The sequence below is a fragment of the Podarcis cretensis genome, assembly GCF_951804945.1.
Source record: "Podarcis cretensis genome assembly, chromosome: 7".
Lineage (NCBI taxonomy): Eukaryota > Metazoa > Chordata > Lepidosauria > Squamata > Lacertidae > Podarcis > Podarcis cretensis.
The window spans coordinates 80,696,982-80,718,773 of NC_137176.1; the positions used below are offsets into that span (position 1 = coordinate 80,696,982).

At 42.4% G+C, this 21,792-nt stretch overlaps 1 protein-coding gene across 2 annotated transcripts; it reads right to left on the minus strand.

Moving 5' to 3' along the window:
• Positions 1 to 2,724: 2,724 nt before the first annotated feature.
• LOC307220385 (kelch-like protein 26) lies at positions 2,725 to 17,934 on the minus strand. Of its 2 annotated transcripts, XM_079984333.1 has the most exons (5): positions 17,823 to 17,934; positions 15,338 to 15,475; positions 14,015 to 14,093; positions 11,673 to 11,894; positions 2,725 to 4,324 (listed from the first exon to the last, which is right to left on the minus strand). In XM_079984333.1, the coding sequence occupies exons 2-5, from the start codon at positions 15,414 to 15,416 to the stop codon at positions 2,815 to 2,817; spliced, it is 1,890 nt and encodes a 629-aa protein (XP_079840459.1). In that variant the 5' UTR covers positions 15,417 to 15,475; positions 17,823 to 17,934; the 3' UTR covers positions 2,725 to 2,814. The 2 variants fall into 2 exon arrangements, with proteins under 2 accessions (XP_079840459.1, XP_079840460.1); XM_079984334.1 differs by lacking the exons at positions 14,015 to 14,093; positions 17,823 to 17,934 and having other exon boundaries at positions 15,338 to 15,472.
• Positions 17,935 to 21,792: the final 3,858 nt, after the last annotated feature.

Sequence of the window (21,792 nt, forward strand, 5' to 3'; positions counted from 1 at the left end):
AGTCTAACCAGTAGTGGATGCTGTGGTGGGACAAAGACGCTGACCTGACCTGCAAACAGGTGAGTCGCTGCTGCTGAGTGGGAAGGACAGAGTGAGGTGGGCACTGAGGTGGACGCAGTGCAACTGCACAGAAAGCTAACCACTGGAGGTGGCAGCAAGAAAATTTGTTGGGTATTTTTATCATATGTGGTGGGAATGTAAAAAAGTGAAAAACGTATGGGAAATGATATATAATGAAATGAAAAAAATGTTGAAATATACATTTATTAAGAAGCCAGAAGCATTTTTACTTGACATTGTAGGAGATGATAAAAATAGAAAGGATTGTAAATTATTTTTATATGCAATGACGGCAGCAAGAATATTATTGGCACGAAATTGGAAGCAAGAAGAAATACCGACAAAAGAAGAATGGAGGATGAAACTGATGGACTATGCAGAATTAGACAAATTAACAGGAAAAATTTGAAACCTGCGGGACCAGAGATTCACAGAAGACTGGTGTAAATTTATGGACTATTTGAAAAGTAATTGTGACGATCAGATTACGCTTGTAGGTTTGCAAGAAGTTCTGTAAGGTGAATTATTTGAATTATTGCAAAAACGGTAAAGAGGAGAATTGTTAGTTAAGATAATTGAAGGCAATATGAATTTAAGAAATGCAGAAGAAGTGATAAGAATGGCGGATCATCAGAGGTGCTGATGGAAGTCCAAAAAGATTGTATAAGAAGTGAAGTTTTGTTGTATGTATGATAATTAATATGTTAAAATTAATAAAAATTATTATAAAAAAAGAAAACTTGTTGGGTAAGAGGTGGAAAGGAGCAGCTGGAAGACTGAACAGCAGCCGTCCACACTGCAACTATTTTGTTGTGGTACCTCTTGCCATAATATTAATGCAGAGGGCTGGGGAAAATTTCCAGGAGTCCATTTTTCTCTTCCAACACTGATTTCCCTTCCCTTCCAGGTTCAGACCCTGCATATTGCCTCTTGTTGATTCAGGCTGGGAGATTAGTGATGAGCCATCTCTAAATTTCTCCTTCGAAAATCCTCACTAAATTGCCCCTTTGCCTTTTCCCCTTTCCTACAAGGGGGAGGGGTGGGGAGGCAGAGAAAGCAGATTTTAATTGCCGGTTTCTTCTCACTATTTAATTGCGCGATATATATATATATATATATATATATATATATATATATATATCACAACACAGAGACCTAATAAAGTTAGACATTCAAGAATAAAATATCTTGATATCCAAAACAAATCCATAAGCTAATATCTGCAAATAACAATAACATATAGAACGAATACAGAAAGCTGGAAACCGATTCACCTCCCTGTAAGCCAATTATAAACTTTAAAGTGCAATAGTTCAATTATAATTTTTCTTTTCTCCTCTCTTAATAGCACTATTTATAGTCCCATTTCATCTTAAAAAAAAAGGAAGGGAAAAATAACAAGAGGTAATCAGTAATAAAAGCCCCTACTCCCACGGGATGAGAAACAGGCTTTGGGAAATTTAGAGAGGCTGTGCCAGAGGTAAATCAGAGTCCTCAGCCCAGATCAACAGGAAGCAACATAATGGACTGAACTTTCAAAGAGGAAGTGTTCAGCTTAAAGCCCTGAAATTTTGTATCCCTTACAAACCAGTGCCAAGGTTTTGTCATTTTATATATTTTTGTAAAGGTAAAGGTACCCCTGCCCGTACGGGCCAGTCTTGACAGACTCTAGGGTTGTGCGCCCATCTCACTTAAGAGGTCGGGAGCCAGCGCTGTCCGCAGACACTTCCGGGTCACGTGGCCAGCGTGACGAAGCTGCATCTGGCGAGCCAGCGCAGCACACGGAATATTTTTGTAGGGCCCCCCCCCAAACAGAGTAATTGATACATCCAATCAGGGTTCATAGTTAACACCCAGAAATGCAACACAGTCTGATTCACTCTAAACTGGTGCCAACATTTTGTAGGTTAATGAAGCTGATGGGGCAAAAAAACAAAAAACAAAAAAAAAACAAAAACCCATGGGTTGCTTAGAACTAGCGATGGGGGAGAATTTTGATTCATTTTGTATTTAAAGGTGAATGTACTTAATCCACATTTCCCAAAGCAATTTGCAAACTGAGACACGGCCACCCTTCGAAATGTGCACTTCTTTGAATTTTGCGGTGCCAAATAAGACTGCATATATTAGTGAAAATAACATATGAAAAGTCATTATTTTAGTGGGAGGAATACCTTGCAAAAATATGTCTTCTTAGGCAAAATTGCATACAAAAACACGTAGGAGGAATTTGCAATAACATGCTGCTGAATTTTCTCAAGAACTTAAGTAAAAGAATTCAGAAACTGATGCGAAAATGTGAAGAACTGAGTTTAGGACTGGGAAAATGAGCAAGTGAAATTGACAGATGGAGCCATCCCTATTTAGAACAGGAACAAGTAGTCCATGGACCTCTAGATTTTGCTGGATTAAAACCCTGACCATCGGCTATGTTTGCTGGGCTTTATGGGATCTGGGGTCCAACAATATCTGGACAGCCACAGATTCTCCATCCATGCCTTGGAAAATACCAGAATACAAAATTCAAGGAGAACTTGGGGTTTGTTTTTTCTTAATTAAGCTTCCAGGACAGGTGTAAGCTCTTCTGTTCCTGTTGTCCTTAACCCCATTATTCCGAGGGCAGCACCAATGAAATAAATGGGAGCTGGAGGCAAAGCAAAGTCCTACTTTCAGATGAGAGACAGACCTTTATTATGGGAGTCCATTCCTAAAAACACAGGGAAGCATATGGAGCCTTTGAAGCGTTTGGGGGAATCATCTTCCACCCCAACAGCAGTTAAGGCTGCAGCCCTCTCGAGAGGAAGAAGAGCTCAGCTGCTGCTTCTTGACATCATCCACCCCGGACACCGCTGGGCTCAGTGCGGCGCCAAACAGAAGGAGCTGGATTGGTTTTTTGGGCATCTTCAGGGGTGCGACGCTGGATATTCTCATCTGGGAAGCCGTCGTGGGGATTTCCTCAGGGCACCGGGTCCAGCTTGTGTCCTCTGGAACCCAGCTGTAAATTGTGTTATAGGAGCGGGTTTCGTCCTTGCCCGCCAACAGGTAGATCTTACCTTGCCATTCCACCGCGCAAGAAAAAGCCAAGGCTATCGGTAGCTCTGGGACAGTGACTTCCCAGCTCACCCTGCCATTCTCAAAGAGGTAAAAGCTCCCTTTGGTGCAGTTGGGGAGCTCCTCAGTGGCCATGGCGCTCTGGACCAGGAAATTGCCCCTTTCCTCGGTGTACCCACCGAAAACATATATCCCGTTACTGACTGAGACAGCCGCTGCACCGTAGCAGGCAAAGTCCATGGGCACCTCATTCCACCAGTCGGCATTTGTGTCGTAGATCAGAAGCCCCTTGTAGCTCCTGGAGGCTTTTCCCCCTACAAGGTAAAGCTTATTCCTGAGCACAGTTGAAGCTGGGTACATTACGGCAAGGGGCAGGCTGGAGATAGGGGCCCATGCTTTCTGCTCAACGCTGAAGGCCTCCGCAGAAGAGAGAGGGCCAGTATCGTTGCAGCCCCCGACAGCATAGAGCTTTTTCTCACAGGCCAGAAAGGGGTGGAGGGCCCGGGCTGTGAACATGGACGGGAGTTGTGTCCATTGGCTGGTCAAGGAATCGTACTGATGCAGAGTGTCCACAAAAGAGCAGTCGGCCTTCTGACCTCCAGACAAGTAAAGCTTGCAGCCCATGGAGGCACATCCAGAGTAGCTCAGGTACTTCAGCGGTGGCAACGTCTCCCATTTCTCTGCGTTGGGGTCGAAACAGTACAGGTAGGATTCTGGGTCATCTCCATCCTGGGTCCTGCTCTCGTCGACCTTCAGGCAAGCAAGGCAGTCGTCGTACATGCCCTTCCTGAGCCCTCCACTCGCTTGGAGCCTCCCTGCCCCATCCAGCTCCTTCCACTTCAGACGCACGTGCCTGTAGTACTCTGCGGTGTCTGCCTGGACGTCGATGAGCTCTTCGTGGGTGAGCAGCGAAAAGCGGACATGTCCGAGGAGCTCCTTGTACAGCGGGAGGCGCACGGAAGCCGCAAACTCCACCCAGTTGCGCACAGCCTGGTAGACGATCAGCTCAGAGGGCACTTCCAGGTTGTCCGAGGAGATGAGGTTGATTAAAGCTTTGGGTTCCAGGTTCAGGAAGGCTTCCTGCTTAGCGAGGGGCACAAAGTGTTGCTTGATGTAGCACGAGGCTGCGTCAAGCAAAGGCTGGTGGTTGTGCTGATGAGCCAGGCTGTAAAGGCTGAGGCAGTTGTTCATGGAGATGTTCATCTCGAGAAACCTGGCAGGGAAACAAAAGAGATGCCATCAGTTTTAGAGACCAATGCCTTCTCCCATTGAAATGTTTGGATAAAATATTGCTCTGGGAATTACGTATCTCCCCATGTTGATATGTCCCCCCCCCCTTCTCTCAACAGAAACATTGAGCAATTAACAGAGGGGTAGACCCAACATGGTGCCTCCCCTCCCTGATGCTGTAGACTACAGTTTCCATTTTCCTTCCTATCTTGGCTGGTGCTGGTGGGAATTGTAGTCTAAAACATCTGGACAGACCATGTTGGCTACCCCCAGGCTACCAATATCAATAATAAATATTTCTATCAACATTATAATGATATGCACAGAGTAGCAGTGTCAACAAAAAGGATGATTACATTCCAAAGAAACTTCATGCCTAAATGAGGCCAATAAAGGGGAAAGCCATTTGGGAAAGAGTTCCTTAACTGTGGGGTGCCATCACCAAAAAGGCCCTGCGATCTATATTGGTGGTTCCCAAACTTGTTTTCTCATGGACCACTTATCTTGGCAGGCCACTTAATATCCCCCCCCCCCCCGTTGTTGTAATACACTGTGCTAGACACTGTGCGGTTTTTATTTTTTATTTTTTTTAAAAAAATATTTATTAAGTTTTACAAAAGGTAACAAACTCCGAAACAACAAACATCAGAAATACAAACAATATCAAAAATCATAAGAAGAAAAAAGAAGAAAACATAAAAAAGATTCAACATAATAATAAAAAAAATTAAAAGGAAAACTCTGGTTCATTTTAGTAGTCTTCAAAACCTTATTTTCCTTGCTCCCTCCCGCCTTCCCTTCTTGTATTCCACTTTAAAGGTTTTTTCAGCAAGCTCATTCATATTCGTTTTCACCCTTTATCTTACCCTTTATACTCTTCCTTATCTTAATCACTAGAACCCCATCATTTCATTTACACTGCCCTTAGCACTCATAGATTTTACAATGATTTTGTAGATAAACTTTGAACTTCTTCCAATCTTCTTCCACCAACTCTTCTCCTTGATCTCGGATTCTGCCGGTCATTTCTGCCAGTTCCATATAGTCTATTACTTGTATCTGCCATTCTTCCAGGGTGGGTAGATCTTGTGTCTTCCAGTGTTTTGCGATGAGTATTCTTGCTGCTGCAGTAGCATACATAAAAAAGGTTCTATCCTTCTTTAGCACCAATTGGCCGACCATGCCCAGGAGAAAGGCCTCTGGTTTCTTTAGGAAATTGTATTTAAATACCTTTTTCATTTCATTATAAATCATCTCCCAGAAAGCCTTGATCCTTGGGCACGTCCACCAAAGGTGAAAGAATGTATAAAAACAGTGCAAGATAAAGAACAATTCCTAGACAGATACGAGGAGGACCTTGTGAAAGGAGCCCCTGACTCGACCTCTGAGGCAGACCTTGGAAACTTGACATTTGGACTGAAATCACCTTTGGAAGAAGAACAGCTGCGGGGAGCAGCTGGAGGCAACTAACCAAAAATGTTTCTGCAATTTTTAACCTGGAATTGTAATGGGCTCAACCTTCCCAGAAAAAGGCGTGAGGTTTTTCATATTTTGAAAAAAGAACAATTGGATGTGATATGTATACAAGAAACCCACATAACAAGGGCACACAGAAGACTACTTATAAATAAAAGATTAGGACAGGAATTTATTTCATCAGATAAAGTCAAGAAAAGAGGAGTGGTGATTTATGTAAAGGAAAAATTGGCCCCAAAATTGATTTTTAAAGATGAACATGGAAGAACTTTGGCAATTGAGATACAAATCCAAGGAGAAAAACTTTTGATAGTCGGCATTTATGCACCAAATGAAGGGAAGGCAGAATTTTACAAGAAATTGCATGAGACATTAACGGATTATTTGGATTATAAGGTGATTTTACTAGGAGATATGAATGGCGTCGTCTCTACAAACATGGATAAAGCACAAAGACAGGTAGTCTCTAAGGATGGGAGACTACCTAAGACCTTCTTTGAAATGACTGAAAATATGGATTTGATTGATATTTGGAGAACAAGAAACCCTCTTGAGAGAGAGGGAACATTCTTTTCAGAGGCACAAATGACATGGACAAGAATAGACCAAATATGGATTACTAGTGGAATGGCTCCAAGGATAAAAAAAGGTGGAAATCTGCCCAAAGACATGCTCCGACCATAACGCAGTGAAGATGGAAATGAAACTAACAACAGCTGGATCTTTCAGATGGAGAATGAATGACACCCTATTCAGAGAGGTGGAGATTTACAAAAAGGCCCAAAAAACTCTGAAGGACTACTTTGAGATAAATCTGAGGACAGAGGTCGAGAAAAGAGTGATTTGGGACGCAAGTAAGGCCGTGATGCGAGGTTTTCTGATACAACAGAACTCTTTAAAGAGAAAGAAACAAAATGAAAGGAAGGACAAAATTCTGGAAAAAATAAAAGAAGGAGAAAAGAAATTGAGGTCTAAACCAAAGTCTCATGAAATTCTGAGAGAAATTAAATTCTATCAAATGCAATATATGGAATTGATGAACCAGGAGATAGAATGGAAAATTAAGCAAATGAGACAGAGGACATTTGAATCAGCGGATAAATGTGGGAAACTTCTAGCATGGCAACTGAAGAAGAGACAGAAACTAAATACAGTCACAAGCCTGGAGGTGGATGGAAAGAACATTTTTAAACCAAATGAGATTAGTAATTGCTTTCAGAGTTATTTCAGGAGATTATATGCACAAGGGCCGGAAAATGAAGGAGATATGGAAGATTTTCTTAAGAAATATGGATTACAAAAAATTTCGCAACAAAGTATGTTGATCTTAAATAAGAAAATAACAGACCAAGAAGTGGAGGGTGCCATTCAAAATATGCAACTAGGGAAATCTCCAGGACCAGATGGACTAACCTCCAGATATTATAAAGCATTGAAAGAATGGTTAGTACAGCCGCTTAAGGAGGTTTGTAATGAAATATTAGAGGGGAAAAAGGCACCTGAATCGTGGAAAGAAGCTTTCATCACACTTATACCAAAGACTGAAACCGAAAAAAACCAGATCAAGAACTACCGCCCTATATCACTACTTAATGTGGATTACAAAATATTTGCTGACATTTTAGCAAAAAGACTGAAGAGGGTGTTAATGGAGGAGATTCATAAGGACCAGGCAGGCTTTCTCCCAGGAAGACACTTATCAGATAATGCAAGGAACATAATTGATATTATGGAACTGCTAACTGTAAATATTAATACGAAAGCAGTCCTGATTTTTGTGGACGCGGAGAAAGCCTTTGATAATATCTCTTGGAAGTTTATGAAGAAGAATCTCCATGGGATGGGGGTAGGTCAAAGGTTTGAAAATGGTATAAGTGCAATATATTCTGAACAAAAGGCTAAGTTAATAGTAAACAATGTGGTTACTGACGAACTTTCCATAGAAAAAGGGACACGGCAGGGGTGCCCGATATCCCCATTACTTTTTATATCAGTCCTGGAGGTTTTGTTGAACATGATCAGGGGGGACCAGCTGGTAAAAGGAGTTCAGGTCGGAGCTAAACACTATAAATTGAAGGCATTTGCAGATGACCTAGTATTGACTTTACAAGAGCCAGACACTAGTACAAAAAGAGTTAGAGTTAATTCAATTTTTTGGTCAGGTGGCAGGATTTAAGTTGAACAAACTAAAAACTAAAGTTCTGGAAAAAAACTTAACAAATGTTGAAAGAGAGAGATTCCAAAATGAAACTGGGTTAATGGTGGTAAAGAAAGTAAAATACTTGGGGATTAACATGACATCTAAAAATGTGAACTTATTTAAAGACAATTATGATAAATATTGGACAGAGGTAAAGAAAGATCTAGAAATATGGTCGAATTTGAAGCTTTCCTTGTTAGGCCGAATTGCAGTGATCAAAATGAATGTATTGCCTAGAATGTTATTTTTGTTTCAGACATTACAAATTGTGGACAAACTGGACTGTTTCAAGAAGTGGCAGCAAGATATATCTAAATTTATCTGGCAGGGCAAAAAGCCCAGAATAAAATTTAAGATACTTACTGATGCAAAAGAAAGAGGGGGGTTTGCCCTGCCGGATTTGAGACTGTACTATGAATCGGCAGCTTTCTGCTGGTTGAAAGATTGGCTACTTCTTGAGAATGCAGATATTCTGGATTTGGAAGGATTTGATAATAGGTTCGGTTGGCATGCATATTTATGGTACGACAAGGTTAAAGTTCACAAGGGTTTCAAAAACCATATTGTTAGGAAAGCATTATATAATGTTTGGATTCGGTATAAGGATTTGTTGGAAAATAAAACTCCTAGGTGGCTATCACCTATGGAGGCTAAGGAGGTGAAGAAACTTAACATGGAATCCAAATGGCCGAAATATTCTGAAATTTTAGAACAAGAAAGTGGTGAATTTAAACTACAGAGTTTCGAGAAATTAAAGCCCAAGGTGCGAGATTGGCTTCATTATTACCAAATAATGGAAACTTTTAAACAAGACAGGAAAATTGGCTTCCAGGTGGAGAAATCGAAATTGGAAACAGAACTGTTAGAACCCAATACTAAGAATGTATCAAGAATGTACAATTTGTTGCTGAAGTGGAATACAATAGATGAGACAGTTAAATCAGCCATGATTAAATGGGCACAGGACATTGGTCATGACATTATGTTTGTTGACTGGGAACAGTTATGAACCACCGGTATTAAATTCACGGCATGAAATGCCCTAAGAGAAAAAATTATGAAAATGATTTACAGGTGGTACATGACCCCAGTCAAACTTGCGAAGATTTATCATCTGCCCAATAATAAATGTTGGAAATGTAATGAGACTGAAGGCACCTTCTTTCACCTTTGGTGGACCTGCCCAAAGATTAAAGCCTTTTGGGAAATGATTTATAATGAAATTAAGAAGGTACTTAAATGTACTTTTCACAAGAAACCAGAGGCATTTCTCTTGGGCATGGTCGGCCAATTGGTGTCAAGGAAGGATAGGACTTTTTTTATGTATGCCACTACAGCAGCAAGGATCCTTCTAGCAAAGTATTGGAAGACACAAGAACTCCCCACACTGGAAGAAAGTGATTGACTTTATGGGATTGGCAGAAATGACTGGCAGAATCCGCGACCAAGAGAAAGAGACGGTGGAGGAAGACTGGAAGAAGTTCAAAGCTTATCTTAAGAACTGTTACAATATTGATGAGTGCTAAAATGTCAAGGGGAAGGAAGATGCAGAATTACAGCTGAAAATGTTTGATGATTTAAGGTGAAATTGAGAAAGATAACAAATTTAAATTTAATTGGCTAAAATGGTTGCTGAAAAATTGTAAAATAAGGATGTAAAAAGGGTGAGGTATGGGGAAGTCCGAGAAAGGAGGCTTATGAAAATGAGGTTAAGAACTTATATTTGTGTTTGTTTGTATTTGTCGATGTCTTTATGTTGTTGTGGTTGTTTTGTTTTAAAATTGGAAAACTAATAAAAATTATTATAAAAAAAAAAAACAAAGGTGAAAGAATGTACCTTCAGTCTCTTTACATTTCCAGCATTTATTATCGGGCAAGTGATAGATTTTTGCAAGCTTGACTGGGGTCATGTACCACCTATACATCATTTTCATAATATTCTCTCTTAAGGCATTACATGCCGTAAATTTCAAACCGGTGGTCCACAACCGTTCCCAGTCAGCGAACATAATGTTATGACCAATATCTTGTGCCCATTTTATCATAGCAGATTTAACCGTTTCATCCTCAGTATTCCATTTCAACAGCAAGTTATACATTCTCGACAATACCTTAGCACTGGGTTCTAGCAATTCTGTTTCCAGCTTCGATTTTTCCACCTGGAAGCCATTTTTCCTGTCCAAATTATAGGCCTCTCTTATTTGAAAATAATGTAGCCAATCACGCACCTTATCTTTAAGTTTCTCATAGCTCTGCAATTTCCATTTATCTCCCTCCTGCTCCAAAATTTCACAATATTTTGGCCATTTAGATTCCATGTTAAGTTTTTTCAAGGCCTTAGCCTCCATTGGAGAAAGCCACCTTGGGGTTTTATTCTCCAAAAGATCTTTATATCTGACCCAGACATTAAACAACGCTTTCCTGACAATATGGTTTTTGAACGACCTTTGTACTTTATCCTTACCATACCACAAATATGCATGCCATCCAAAAGCATTATCATACCCTTCTAGATCAAGAATGTCTGTGTTCTCAAGAAGTAGCCATTCCTTCAGCCAGCAAAAAGCTGCCGCCTCATAATATAGTTTAAAGTCCGTGTGGACTTTTAACTGTATTTTTACAGTGGGTCATTGATCATCTGTGGACCACAGTTTGGGAACACCTGATCTATTCAATATTTATGAATAGGTTTTTAAAGGGAATGATAAGAATATTCTCTGACTAATGTTTGGATTCTCTAAGACTTCTCAATGACTAACCCATCCACTCCATGATGAGCTCTTGCACTTGATGCTTGATGCAGAAGCTACAGTTAGTGCGCAATGCTGAGTCAGGTGTTCAGAATGCAAAGTTGTGCTCTGTCCCATAGGCACCTGGTTGGCCAATGTGCAAACAGGATGCTGCACTAGATGGGCCTTTGGCCTGATCCACCAGGTGTCCTCTTACACCCATATGTTCTTAGGTGTTCAGTTTGCTATGCTTGGGAATGTGGCAGTCTTGCAATGTGTGCAAAAGTTTTTAAATGGAATGAGGCGACTTCCTTGCTGTCAGGTACTGGTCTGGATCGAAAGATTGGGAAATGCAATCACAAGGAGATCAACTCCTAATAGAAGAGTAGGAATATTTCCCCCCTCCCTGCTTCCAGCATTTCCAGAAGCAGAGAGACAGGCAGACGCAGAAGCTGCACAGTTGAGAGAGGAGCTACCCAGCTATGATATAGTAGCTAAGCAACCAGAAAGGAGGGAGCAGCTGGGCGATACATCAATCGGGAGTGGGGAGAACCCCTCCCTCCCCCAAACTCAGAGGTCCAAGCGTGTCAGAGAACAAAGGAGACATGGGTGGCGGGGGGGGGGGAGAGACTTCCCGCTGGCCCGCCTCTTGCTGCAGAAGTGGGGAGGAGTCAGAGTAGGCAACTGATATCTTTATGGAGGTTTGCTTGTTTGTGCTTGCAACATAATGCTGTAATAGAAGGACTATAGATCTACCAAATGCTTGTTAATTCTTATCAGTGAGAAGGGAGAGGGGAACTCCTGTACTTCTTTGTATCCTGTCTTAGTTTCATGATGTTAGCCACCCTGAGCCCGGCTCTGGCCAGAGAGGGCGGGGTACAAATAAAATTTTTAAATTATTATTATTGACTTGACACTTGCATTACCTTCCAGCAGTCTCTTTCAGTGGAAGGATCTGGAGCTTGCTAGCTGCAGTAAAGAGGTCCTGGGCAGTTTCTGCAGTGAGAGACACCTCTTCCGTGTAGAGATAGTCTAGCAGGCAATGGAGTGTGGAAGCAGTGATGTCCTCAAGCTGGATCTCCCCGCTGTGTGACTCAGAATGGACAAACATATCTCTGAAATAAGGACTGACTGACGCCAACAGCATCCTACATTTGGAAAGAAGAAACGTGCACATTATTTATTAGCTATATTTACTGGAGAGGGGACCATAGCTGTCAACTTTTCCCTTTTCTTGCGAGGAATCCTATTTGGAATAAGGGAATTTCCCTTTTAAAAAGGGAAACGTTGACAGCTATGCAGGGACCCCCCCCCCACTATTATTGCCTTCAAGGCATTGTGCAGGGAAAGAGTAAAGCCAAGTAAAATCACAAAAACCAGAACAAGCTTCAAAATGCAGTTTTAAAACACTGAGGGTAAGCTGCATTACAAACAGCAGAAGTAGAGAATTTAGAATTAAATAGAAACACTTAAAAAACCTGAGAGAATGAAAAGGGTTGGGTTTTTTTTTTGTCTGGTACCAAAAATGCATTAAATTAGTTGCCAGGTAGGCCTGTCAGGGGAGAGCATTCTATACATGTGGAGCCACTACTGAGGAGGCCATGAATCATGAAAGGGAACAAGAAGATTCTCTGACTAATGTTCTTTTTCTTTTTTGGTCATGGAAAAGGGAGAGTTGTTCGGATTCTCTAAGACAGGGTTTCCCAAACTTGGATCTCCAGCTATTTTTGCACTACAATTCCCATTATCCCTGAGCACTGGTCCTGCTAGCTAAGGAGGATGGGAGTTGTAGTCCAAAAACAGCTGGAGACCCAAGCTTGGGGAACCCTGCTCTAAGACCTCTCAGTGCTCTTTCATTTGACTGGCCATCCAGTCTTCCTGGACCTTTCTCAGGTTTAGGACAGAGTGGCACTATATTGTGGGGTGCCCTCTGGTGCTTTCAGAAGGTAATGTGGAGTCATTGCTGCTCTAACTAGTGACTATTCTCCTGTGGGATATCACAAGGTTCCTTTGTTGTTGTTGTTTAGTCATTTAGTCGTGTCAGACTCTTTGTGACCCCATGGACCAGAGCACGCCAGGCATTCCTGTCTTCCACTGCCTCCCGCAGTTTGGTCAAACTCATATTGGTAGCTTCGAGAACACTGTCCAACCATCTCGTCCTCTGTCGTCCCCTTCTCCTTGTGCCCTCCATCTTCTCTTCTCATGAGGTGGCCAAAGTATTGGAGCCTCAGCTTCAGGATCTGTCCTTCCAGTGAGCACTCAGGGCTGATTTCCTTAAGAATGGAGAGATTTGATCTTCTTGCAGTCCATGGGACTCTCAAGAGTCTCCTCCAGCACCATAATTCAAAAGCATCAATTCTTTGGCGATCAGCCTTCTTTATGGTCCAGTTCTCACTTCCATACATCGCTACTGGGAAAACCATAGCTTTAACTATACGGACCTTTGTTCCCAACACTGGAGAAAAATCTGCATTCAGATGCAAGGAGTCCCTTGATTTGAACTGTGCTGGCATCCATATGTTGACAAGACTCTATTTCTCTCTTTTTCATCCAATTCAGCTGTACTTGTGTCTTCCTGGATTGCCTAGATGCTATTCTGGACAGAGTGAGACCTAATAGGTTGAAACTCAAGGCAGATGTGACAGAGGTGATGATAACTGGCAGGCCTTGGGGTAGGGCAGCTTCCTCCAACCTGCTGCCCTCCAGAGGTTTTGGACAGCAACTCCCATCATCCTTGACTATTGGTCATGCTGGAAACCACCAGAAGGGAAAGAGTTACCGTATTTTTTGCTCTACAAGTCTCACTTTTTCCCTCCTAAAAAGTAAGGGGAAATGTGTGTGCGTCTCATGGAGTGAATGCAGGCTGCGCAGCTATCACAGAAGCCAGAACAGCAAGAGGGATTGCTGCTTTCACTGCGCAGCGACCCCTCTTGCTGTTCTGGCTTCTGAGATTCAGAATATTTTTTTTCTTGTTTTCCTCCTCCAAAAACTAGGTGTGTCCAGTGGTCTGGTGCATCTTATAGAGCGAAAAATACGGTAGGTAGGGGATTTATATTTCTGGATACAAGCACCGAGTAAGTGTATGGCTCAAGTACTAGAACTTCCACAGGAGCACATGGGACCCAAAAGCCATTTAGATCTACCTGCTGAAAAGTTCCTTCTACATAAAACAACATTGTCCCTGTTGTGGTGGGAAATAGGCCAGGATCAAAACAAATTTTGTTTTGTCTGCAAGGGGTTACCACTGCCTGCAATGGTACAGACTCACCTGTGGCAATGAAAGCTCTTTCCTTCCACGCCCAAGGTGACATCGCATAGCTGCTGGTTCTGGTATAGCTGTTTCAAGCCTTAAAAAGAAGAAAGGAAACAAAGCTGTTGTTACTCTCTCTCCACACAACAGCGAGATTTTGGGGAAATGGAATTATAGAACCAGAAGTAACCCTGAAGCTTATCTGGTCTAACCCTGAAGCTCAGCACAGGCTCTGTAATGTAGAATGCAGCAACAGCTTCCCTGACAAGTAGCCATATAGCTCGGCAGAGATACTATTTGTGGAGAGCCCACCACCTCCTAAAGCAGTCTGTTTAATTCTGAGCATCAGGCTGTTTCTCATAAAGTGTAGCTTGGGAATCTTTGCTTCCCTGCAATTTCCACCCATTGGTTCTAAGTTCTCTGGAGCAACAGAGAATACGTCTGCTCCAACATTTGCAAAGACAGTCTTTCAGATATCTGAAGGCAACTGTTATGTCCATCTCCTAACCTTCTCTTCTCTGGCCTTACCACACCCAACTCTTCCTTTTAAAAAATCCTTTATTATTTTATTCACATGATATACATTCTTTACAACAAACAACTCCAAAATAAACAGATAACTCCAAAATAAAATCATATGTAACAAAACCATAAGTCTCATGTTTTCCTTTACACTGATCTCCTCTCCAATATCTTTACTTGATATTTCTTGCTGCTTTCTGCTTTCTGCTTTCCTTATAGAATCTTTATGAAAATTTAAATCTCTTAAATCCTATACCAATCTTTAACAGTTTCAATTAATCGCTTCACCTCCCTCCCCCACAGCCCAGTACTTCCCTCCACCCATTTTTTTTTGTGGGGGGTGTGTGAAATTGCTTTTATTTGATTTTACAAATGTAAATTTATAACAAAACCAAATACATATCCATATAGAGAGGTTTCTCTGGATCTCAAGACTCCCCCCCATCTGATCCATGGGTCCTACTGTCAACATTTTCAACTGCATATTATTTCATAATCTACATTTTAAATCTATCCACATTGTCCATAGTATTTGTTACATTACAAGTGAGATTAAAATCCTGCTGATGTTTTCATCTGCTTACAGTTGTCTCCTAAATAAATTGTAAATTTCCCCCATTCTTTCTTTAAGTTTTTGTCTTCTTGGTCCCTGAGCTTTCCGGTCAGTTTTGCCATTTTGGCGTAGTCTAAAAGCTTGATTTGCCATTTCTCTCTTCTTTCCACACCTAACTCTTCCAACTGTTCCCTGCAGAACTTGGTTCCCACCACCCAAGAGTGAACCATCCCATTTCCCTTCACTCGGGAGATCTTGAGACTTACCCTGACATAAATAGGCTTCATGAGACGGAAGAGGTTTTTCTATGCCATCCTCTTCGTCGCTATCCCTCAGGGAATCCATTATCTCAGCCTCTAAAAAAGGCTCAGGAATCACTCGGCAGCTTCATCACATTCACCTATCTGGAAATAGAATAAGACTATAGAGCTCAAACAGCCTTTCCCACTAATTCAGCCTTGTGTGGTGTAGTGGCTAATGTGCCAGACTAGGACCTGGGAGACCAGGGTTCAAATTCTCACTCAGCCATGAAGTTCACTGGGTGACCTTGGGCCAGTCACTGCCTTTTAGCTTAACCTACCTCACAGGGTTGTTGTGGGAAATTCAGAGAGGAGGGGGAGAACCATGCACACCACCTTAATTTCATTGGAGTAAAGGTGGTATATACCGTATTTTTCGCTCCATAAGATGCACTTTTTCCCTCCTAAAAAGTAAGGGGATATGTGTGTGAGTCTTATGGAGCGAATGGCGCTGTGCAGCTCTCCCTCTCTGCGCAGCACCTCTTCAGCGAAGCGGGAGGAAAAACGGAAGGGGCTCCATTTCTCCTCCCGCTTCTCTAGAGAGGCGCTGCGCAGAGAGGGCCACCTTAACCTCACTGGGTTATTGTGAGGTTGTTGTGTGATAGCCCTTGTATAGCCCCCTGAACAACTTGACAAACAGACAGGAGAACATTATTCTTGTTTTCCCTCTTCAGTCAGTCTTGGATTCCATCACTGCCCAAACCATGTGCCTCTATCTCTGCAAACGGCCAGATGATCCCATCTTTTTTTTCTGGGGCTTCCTGTGAGAGAATGAAATCCAAGCACTAATGCCTGTTAAAATGCTTCTCCTGTTCACTTTCAAAATCAAGCTTTTGTAAAGAGGCTCTACAGAAATAAAAGATTCAGAATAATTTTTTTCTTGTTTTCCTCCTCTAAAAACTAGGCACGTCTTATGGTCAGGTGCGTCTTATAGAGCGAAAAATACGGTAAATGCAATAAAAAATAAAATAAATAATTCCCCAACTTGGCACACTCTCAATGTTTTTGATTACAATCTAGCTTTAGCCCTGGCCAGCATGACAAATGGTCAGGGATGATGGGGTTGCCCAAAACATCTAGAGGGAACCCGATTAGGGAAGGCTGTCCTAATCCAAGTTCTTGAAATCCCAGGCTATGATATTTTTTTCAGTTCCACATCCTGCCTCTTAGAGCGTGGTGCTGATAATGCCAAGGTTGCAGGTTTGATCCCTGTATGGGACAGCTGCTTATTCCTGAATTGAAGTATGTTGGACAAGTTTTGCATCAAATCGGGTAACCAATTTGGGTGCCCAAAAATCATGCTGCCACTAAATATAGAATTTGTTTTGTCAGCTACAACCTGTGATCAACCTATTTCCAAAGGGAAAGGGAGAATTATGGTGATCGTCTAGGATTAAGCTTCCTGTTCCTATCCAAGAGTTTCCAAGAGCTTCTGATCTGGAATTTCTCACAGATGTTAGGTTTACTTTTAACCTTTTTTTTGACATTAAATTTTTTTTAAGGACACTTTTTTATTTAATTGCTAACATGCAAACATAGTACTTGCAGATTTGAACATATTTGTTTCAGACCGCAGCATTGCAAAGGTATTGTGTTCTCATGATACCACAATACATTTTCTCATAAAAATGTCTCCAGCCATGTAACCACCTGATATTGTAAACTTTCATGTTTCCTACCTCTAAGAATGGAGATCCCAAGATTACCCCAAGACATTTTCCTGCCTCTGGTGAAGGACAAAATCGTGCCCCACTTCCTAGTCCACCTACAAAAGATGGCCAAAATGTCTGTTGACCCTTTGTTCAGCACTGCTGACAAGACAGCATCATCCACTGTATAATAATAATAATAATAATAATAATAATAATAATAATAATTTATTTATACCCCAGCCACTCTGGGTGGCTTTCAACAAAATATTAAAATACAATAGTCTGTTAAACATTGAAAGCTTCCCTAAACAGGGCTGCCTTCAGATGTCTTCTAAAAGTCTGGTAGTTGTTTTTCTCTTTGACATCTGGTGGGAGGGCGTTCCACAGGGCGGGTGCTACTTCCGAGAAGGCCCTCTGCCTGGTTCCCTGTAACCTCACTTCTCACAGTGAGGGAACTGCCAGAAGGCCCTCGGAGCTGGACCTCAGTGTCTGGGCAGAACGATGGGGGTGGAGACGCTCCTTCAGGTATACTGGACCAAGGCCGTTTAGGGCTTTAAAGGTCAGCACCAACACTTTGAATTGTGCTTGGAAACATACTGGGAGCCAGTGTAGGTCTTTCAAGACCAGTGTTATGTGGTCTCGGTGGCTGCTCCCAGTCAGAGGTTAGCTTTGGGGTCACATTAGCAGGCTGTATGGGACGCACAGGTCTGTTCTCCAACGCCTCACAGATGCTGCACTCTACCCAATGGTAGGGCTGGACCTCAGTGTGTCCGTATGTGTATGTGACCATAACTACTAACCTGTGTTGCAGAGACAAGGCCTCAATTTTTTTTTCTAGGCTCGCATAGCAGGGAAATCAAAGGAAGAATGATAATGGTCGCCTCCCCTCTATGTTCCAACAGCTCCAACTGCCAGCGGATGGCTCTTAAGGGGGCAGGCACCTCAGGTACACAATGTGCTTTAAACATGCAGTGTGCACATGGTCGGGATGGCTTTTGTCATTCCAGGACTATCCCTGGAAAACTGGGACACTTGGAGAGTATGGAGCTTTAACCGTTGTTGCTGATTTGGTGGTGTAGAGCAGGTATTCAGTGCTATAGCAGACAACCTTAATGTCTTTCTTAATTCTCTCTCTCTCTCTTCTGGAATCTAGACACATATAAAAAATGTTGTGAAAATTCTTTTTTTAAAAAAAGTTTTGAACAATGTATCAAATTTGCCATAGCTCACCATTGCCATCTAGTGTTACATTTCTATAATGCACTTTACAACACAAAACGGTTTATTTGCAGCTGTATAGCTGAGTTCTCTCTCTCTCTCTCTCTCTCTCTCTCTCTCTCTCTCTCTCTCTCTCTCTGTGTGTGTGTGTGTGTGTGTTTGTGTGTGTGTGTGTGTCTTGAAATGTATCTCTCACTAGAATCAAATCAAGCAGAAAAGAGAGATGTTTCAAAAACCGTGAACTCTGGCTATTTCCAACAACAGCAAGAGCCTGTGGCTGAAAAGCTACAAAAGCACCAGTCACCCTTTCTCTGGGATTTTTTGCAATTGCTTCAAATAGCTAGAAGAGCTCCCCTCACCCCCCACATTCCTTCTCTAGCCTATCATTTTCTTTAACCTCAAAAGGCGCCTGAATGATGTCCTTCAGAGGTCTTTGAAGCACTAAACTTTTCAATAGCACATGTCACAAAACTTGCACCTGAGGCTCCGAGAATGCCAAGGCTGGAGTTGCAAGATATCATTGCTTTTCGAGCCAACAAGGGACTGCTGAGTGACACCGAAGTCAGTTCCATGTCGATGGAGGTGATTGTAGTAATGTCGCAAGCACAAAAAAATACTGGTTGTTGTTACTTCTTCTGGCCACGTCTCCTACTTCACAGGTTACAATCGCCTCAAAAATCACCACATTAGACGTAGCAATGCTTCTGAATAGAAGTTGCTGGAAACCACAGGAGGGGACAGGATAAGAAGGCTCTTGTGCTCAGATCCTGCTGAGCATCCCACAGGTGTCGAGTACCACAGGCACCTCTGACCATTAGGTCCAGTCGTGGGCGACTCTGGGGTTGCGGCGCTCATCTCGCTTTATTGGCCGAGGGAGCCGGCGTACAGCTTCCGCGTCATGTGGCCAGCATGACTAAGCCACTTCTGGTGAACCAGAGCAGCGCACGGAAATGCCGTTTACTTTCCCGCCGGAGTGGTACCTATTTATCTACTTGCACTTTGATGTGGTTTCGAACAAACACTGGGAGTGCGGAATTAAATGGTCCATTGGCTCTTGTTATGCTCTTATGTGGAAGGATGTTGTGAAATTGGAGAAGGTTCAGGATAGGGCAACTGAAATGATCAAGAGGAATGAGGAACTCCCCTAAGAGAAAAGGTTACAACATTTTATAGTTTAGAGAAAAGGTAAAGGTAAAGGGACCCCTGACCATTAGGTCCAGTCGTGACCGACTCTGGGGTTGCGGCGCTCATCTCACTTTATTGGCTGAGGGAGCCGGCGTACAGCTTCCGGGTCATGTGGCCAGCATGACTAAGCCACTTCTGGAGAACCAGAGCAGCGCACGGAAACACCGTTTACCTTCCCGCCGGAGCGGTACCTATTTATCTACTTGCACTTTGATGTGCTTTTAAACTGCTAGGTGGGCAGGAGCAGAGACTGAGCAATGGGAGCTCACCCCGTTACGGGGATTCAAACCGCCGACCTTCTGATTGGCAAGTCCTAGGCTCTGTGATTTAACCCACAGCGCCACCCGCCTCCCTAGAGAAAAGGTAAGTGTGGAAAAAATGGACAAGGAGAAGTTTTATCTCCCTCTCTCATTCTTCTTATTTGGCGATCATTCATAGCCAAATAATAATAATAACAATAATAACAATAATAACAATAATAACAATAACAATAATAATAATAATAATAATAATAATAATAATAATAATAATAATTTTTATTTATTTATTTATTTATTTATACCCCACCCTCCCCGGCCAGAGCCGGGCTCAGGGCAGCTAACACCAGTAAAATTACAGTAAAAACACAATAGGAAATTTAAAATACAGGTTAAAACGCAGCCTCATTTTAAAAGTAGCCCCTACATCAAAACCATAAGGGAAGGGAAACATAAGGGTCAGACTGAGTCCAAACCAAAGACCAGGAGGAACAGCTGTCTTGCAGGCCCTGCGGAAAGATGTCAAGTCCCGCAGGGCCCTAGTCTCTTGTGACAGAGCTTTTCACCAAGTCGGGGCCAGTACTGAAAAGGCCCTGGCCCTGGTAAGATTGTCTTCCATAAACAGGTTTTAACAGTGAGTCTGTAAGTGGCTGTGGAGGCAATTTCTGGACTGACACATCCTTCCATAGTGGGAACATAGGTTTCCGGGCACGAGTTGATCACAGTGAGGGTTTGCCAAGCGTGCCTTCCTCTTAGCGCGTTTCTCCCTTTCGTCCTGAGTTCGAGTGTCTTCAAAGCCCATGACACCTTTGGTAAAAGCTGTTCTCAAACTGGAGCGCTCACAGGCCAGTGTTTCCCAGTTGTTGGTGTTTATACTACTTTTTAAAAAAATAGTTTCACCTTGAGAGAGTCTTTAAACCTCTCTCATAACACTAGAATGTGTGGACATCCAATGAAGCTAACCGTTGAAAGATTCAGAATTGATAAAATAAAGTACTTCTTCACACAGCACATAGTTAAACTGTGGAACTCACTGCCTCAGGAAGCAGTGATGGCCACCAACTGGGATGGCTTTAAAAGAGGATCGGGCAAATTCATGGAAGATAAAGCTATTAACAACTTCTAGATTGAGTGGTGCTCCTCCTATGGTGCTGGAGGAGACTCTTGAGAGTCCCATGGACTGCAAGAAGATCAAACCTATCCATTCTTAAGGAAATCAGCCCCGAGTGTTCACTGGAAGGACAGATCCTGAAGCTGAGGCTCCAATACTTTGGCCACCTCATGAGAAGAGAAGACTCCCTGGAAAAGACCCTGATGTTGGGAAAGATGGAGGGCACAAGGAGAAGGGGACGACAGAGGACGAGATGGTTGGACAGTGTTCTCAAAGCTACCAATATGAGTCTGACCAAACTGAGGGAGGCAGTGGAAGACAGGAGTGCCTGCCGTGCTCTGGTTCTTGGGGTCACGAAGAGTCGGACACGACTAAACGACTAAACAACAAGACTGAGTGGCTCTGTTCTGCCTCCACTGTTGGGGGCAATTTGCTTCTGAATACCAGTTGCTAGAAACCTGCTTCCCACAGAGGAGCAATGACATCTGAATAGGGTTACTCTTCTGTCTCTTTTTTTATCTAGCAGATCCCTCTCCCAGTCAGCAGAATACATTTTCCTGTGCTACTCAGCTCAGAAATTATGCATCATCACACCATCAGCACAGTTGTGCAGGCAATGAACCAGCAACTGGCCAGTTCTTAGTCAATACAGCAATGTTGACTTGTTATCCAGAGGCAGCTGTACTCGAAGCATCGCATTTCAGGGATGAAAATGTAATGGTTCTTGCCGTGATCTGCCTGCCTGTCTGCCTTTGGGATGAATGATTAAAGAACGTGAAAGATGTACAAGTTCTATTCTAAATTCTGCACCAGGAAAACACAAATTCTTGCAAATAAAGAATGTTTCTCCGCATTCCTTGTTTGTTTATTTGGTTGTTTTTGTGGTTTTTTTAACCCCAAATTATTATTATTATTAAAACATAAAGTTGCTTGTCAATTTACTTTGATTTCATCTGCAGAATTAGGAGTTTAAAAAATGGTGGTGGCATGAGGCGATGT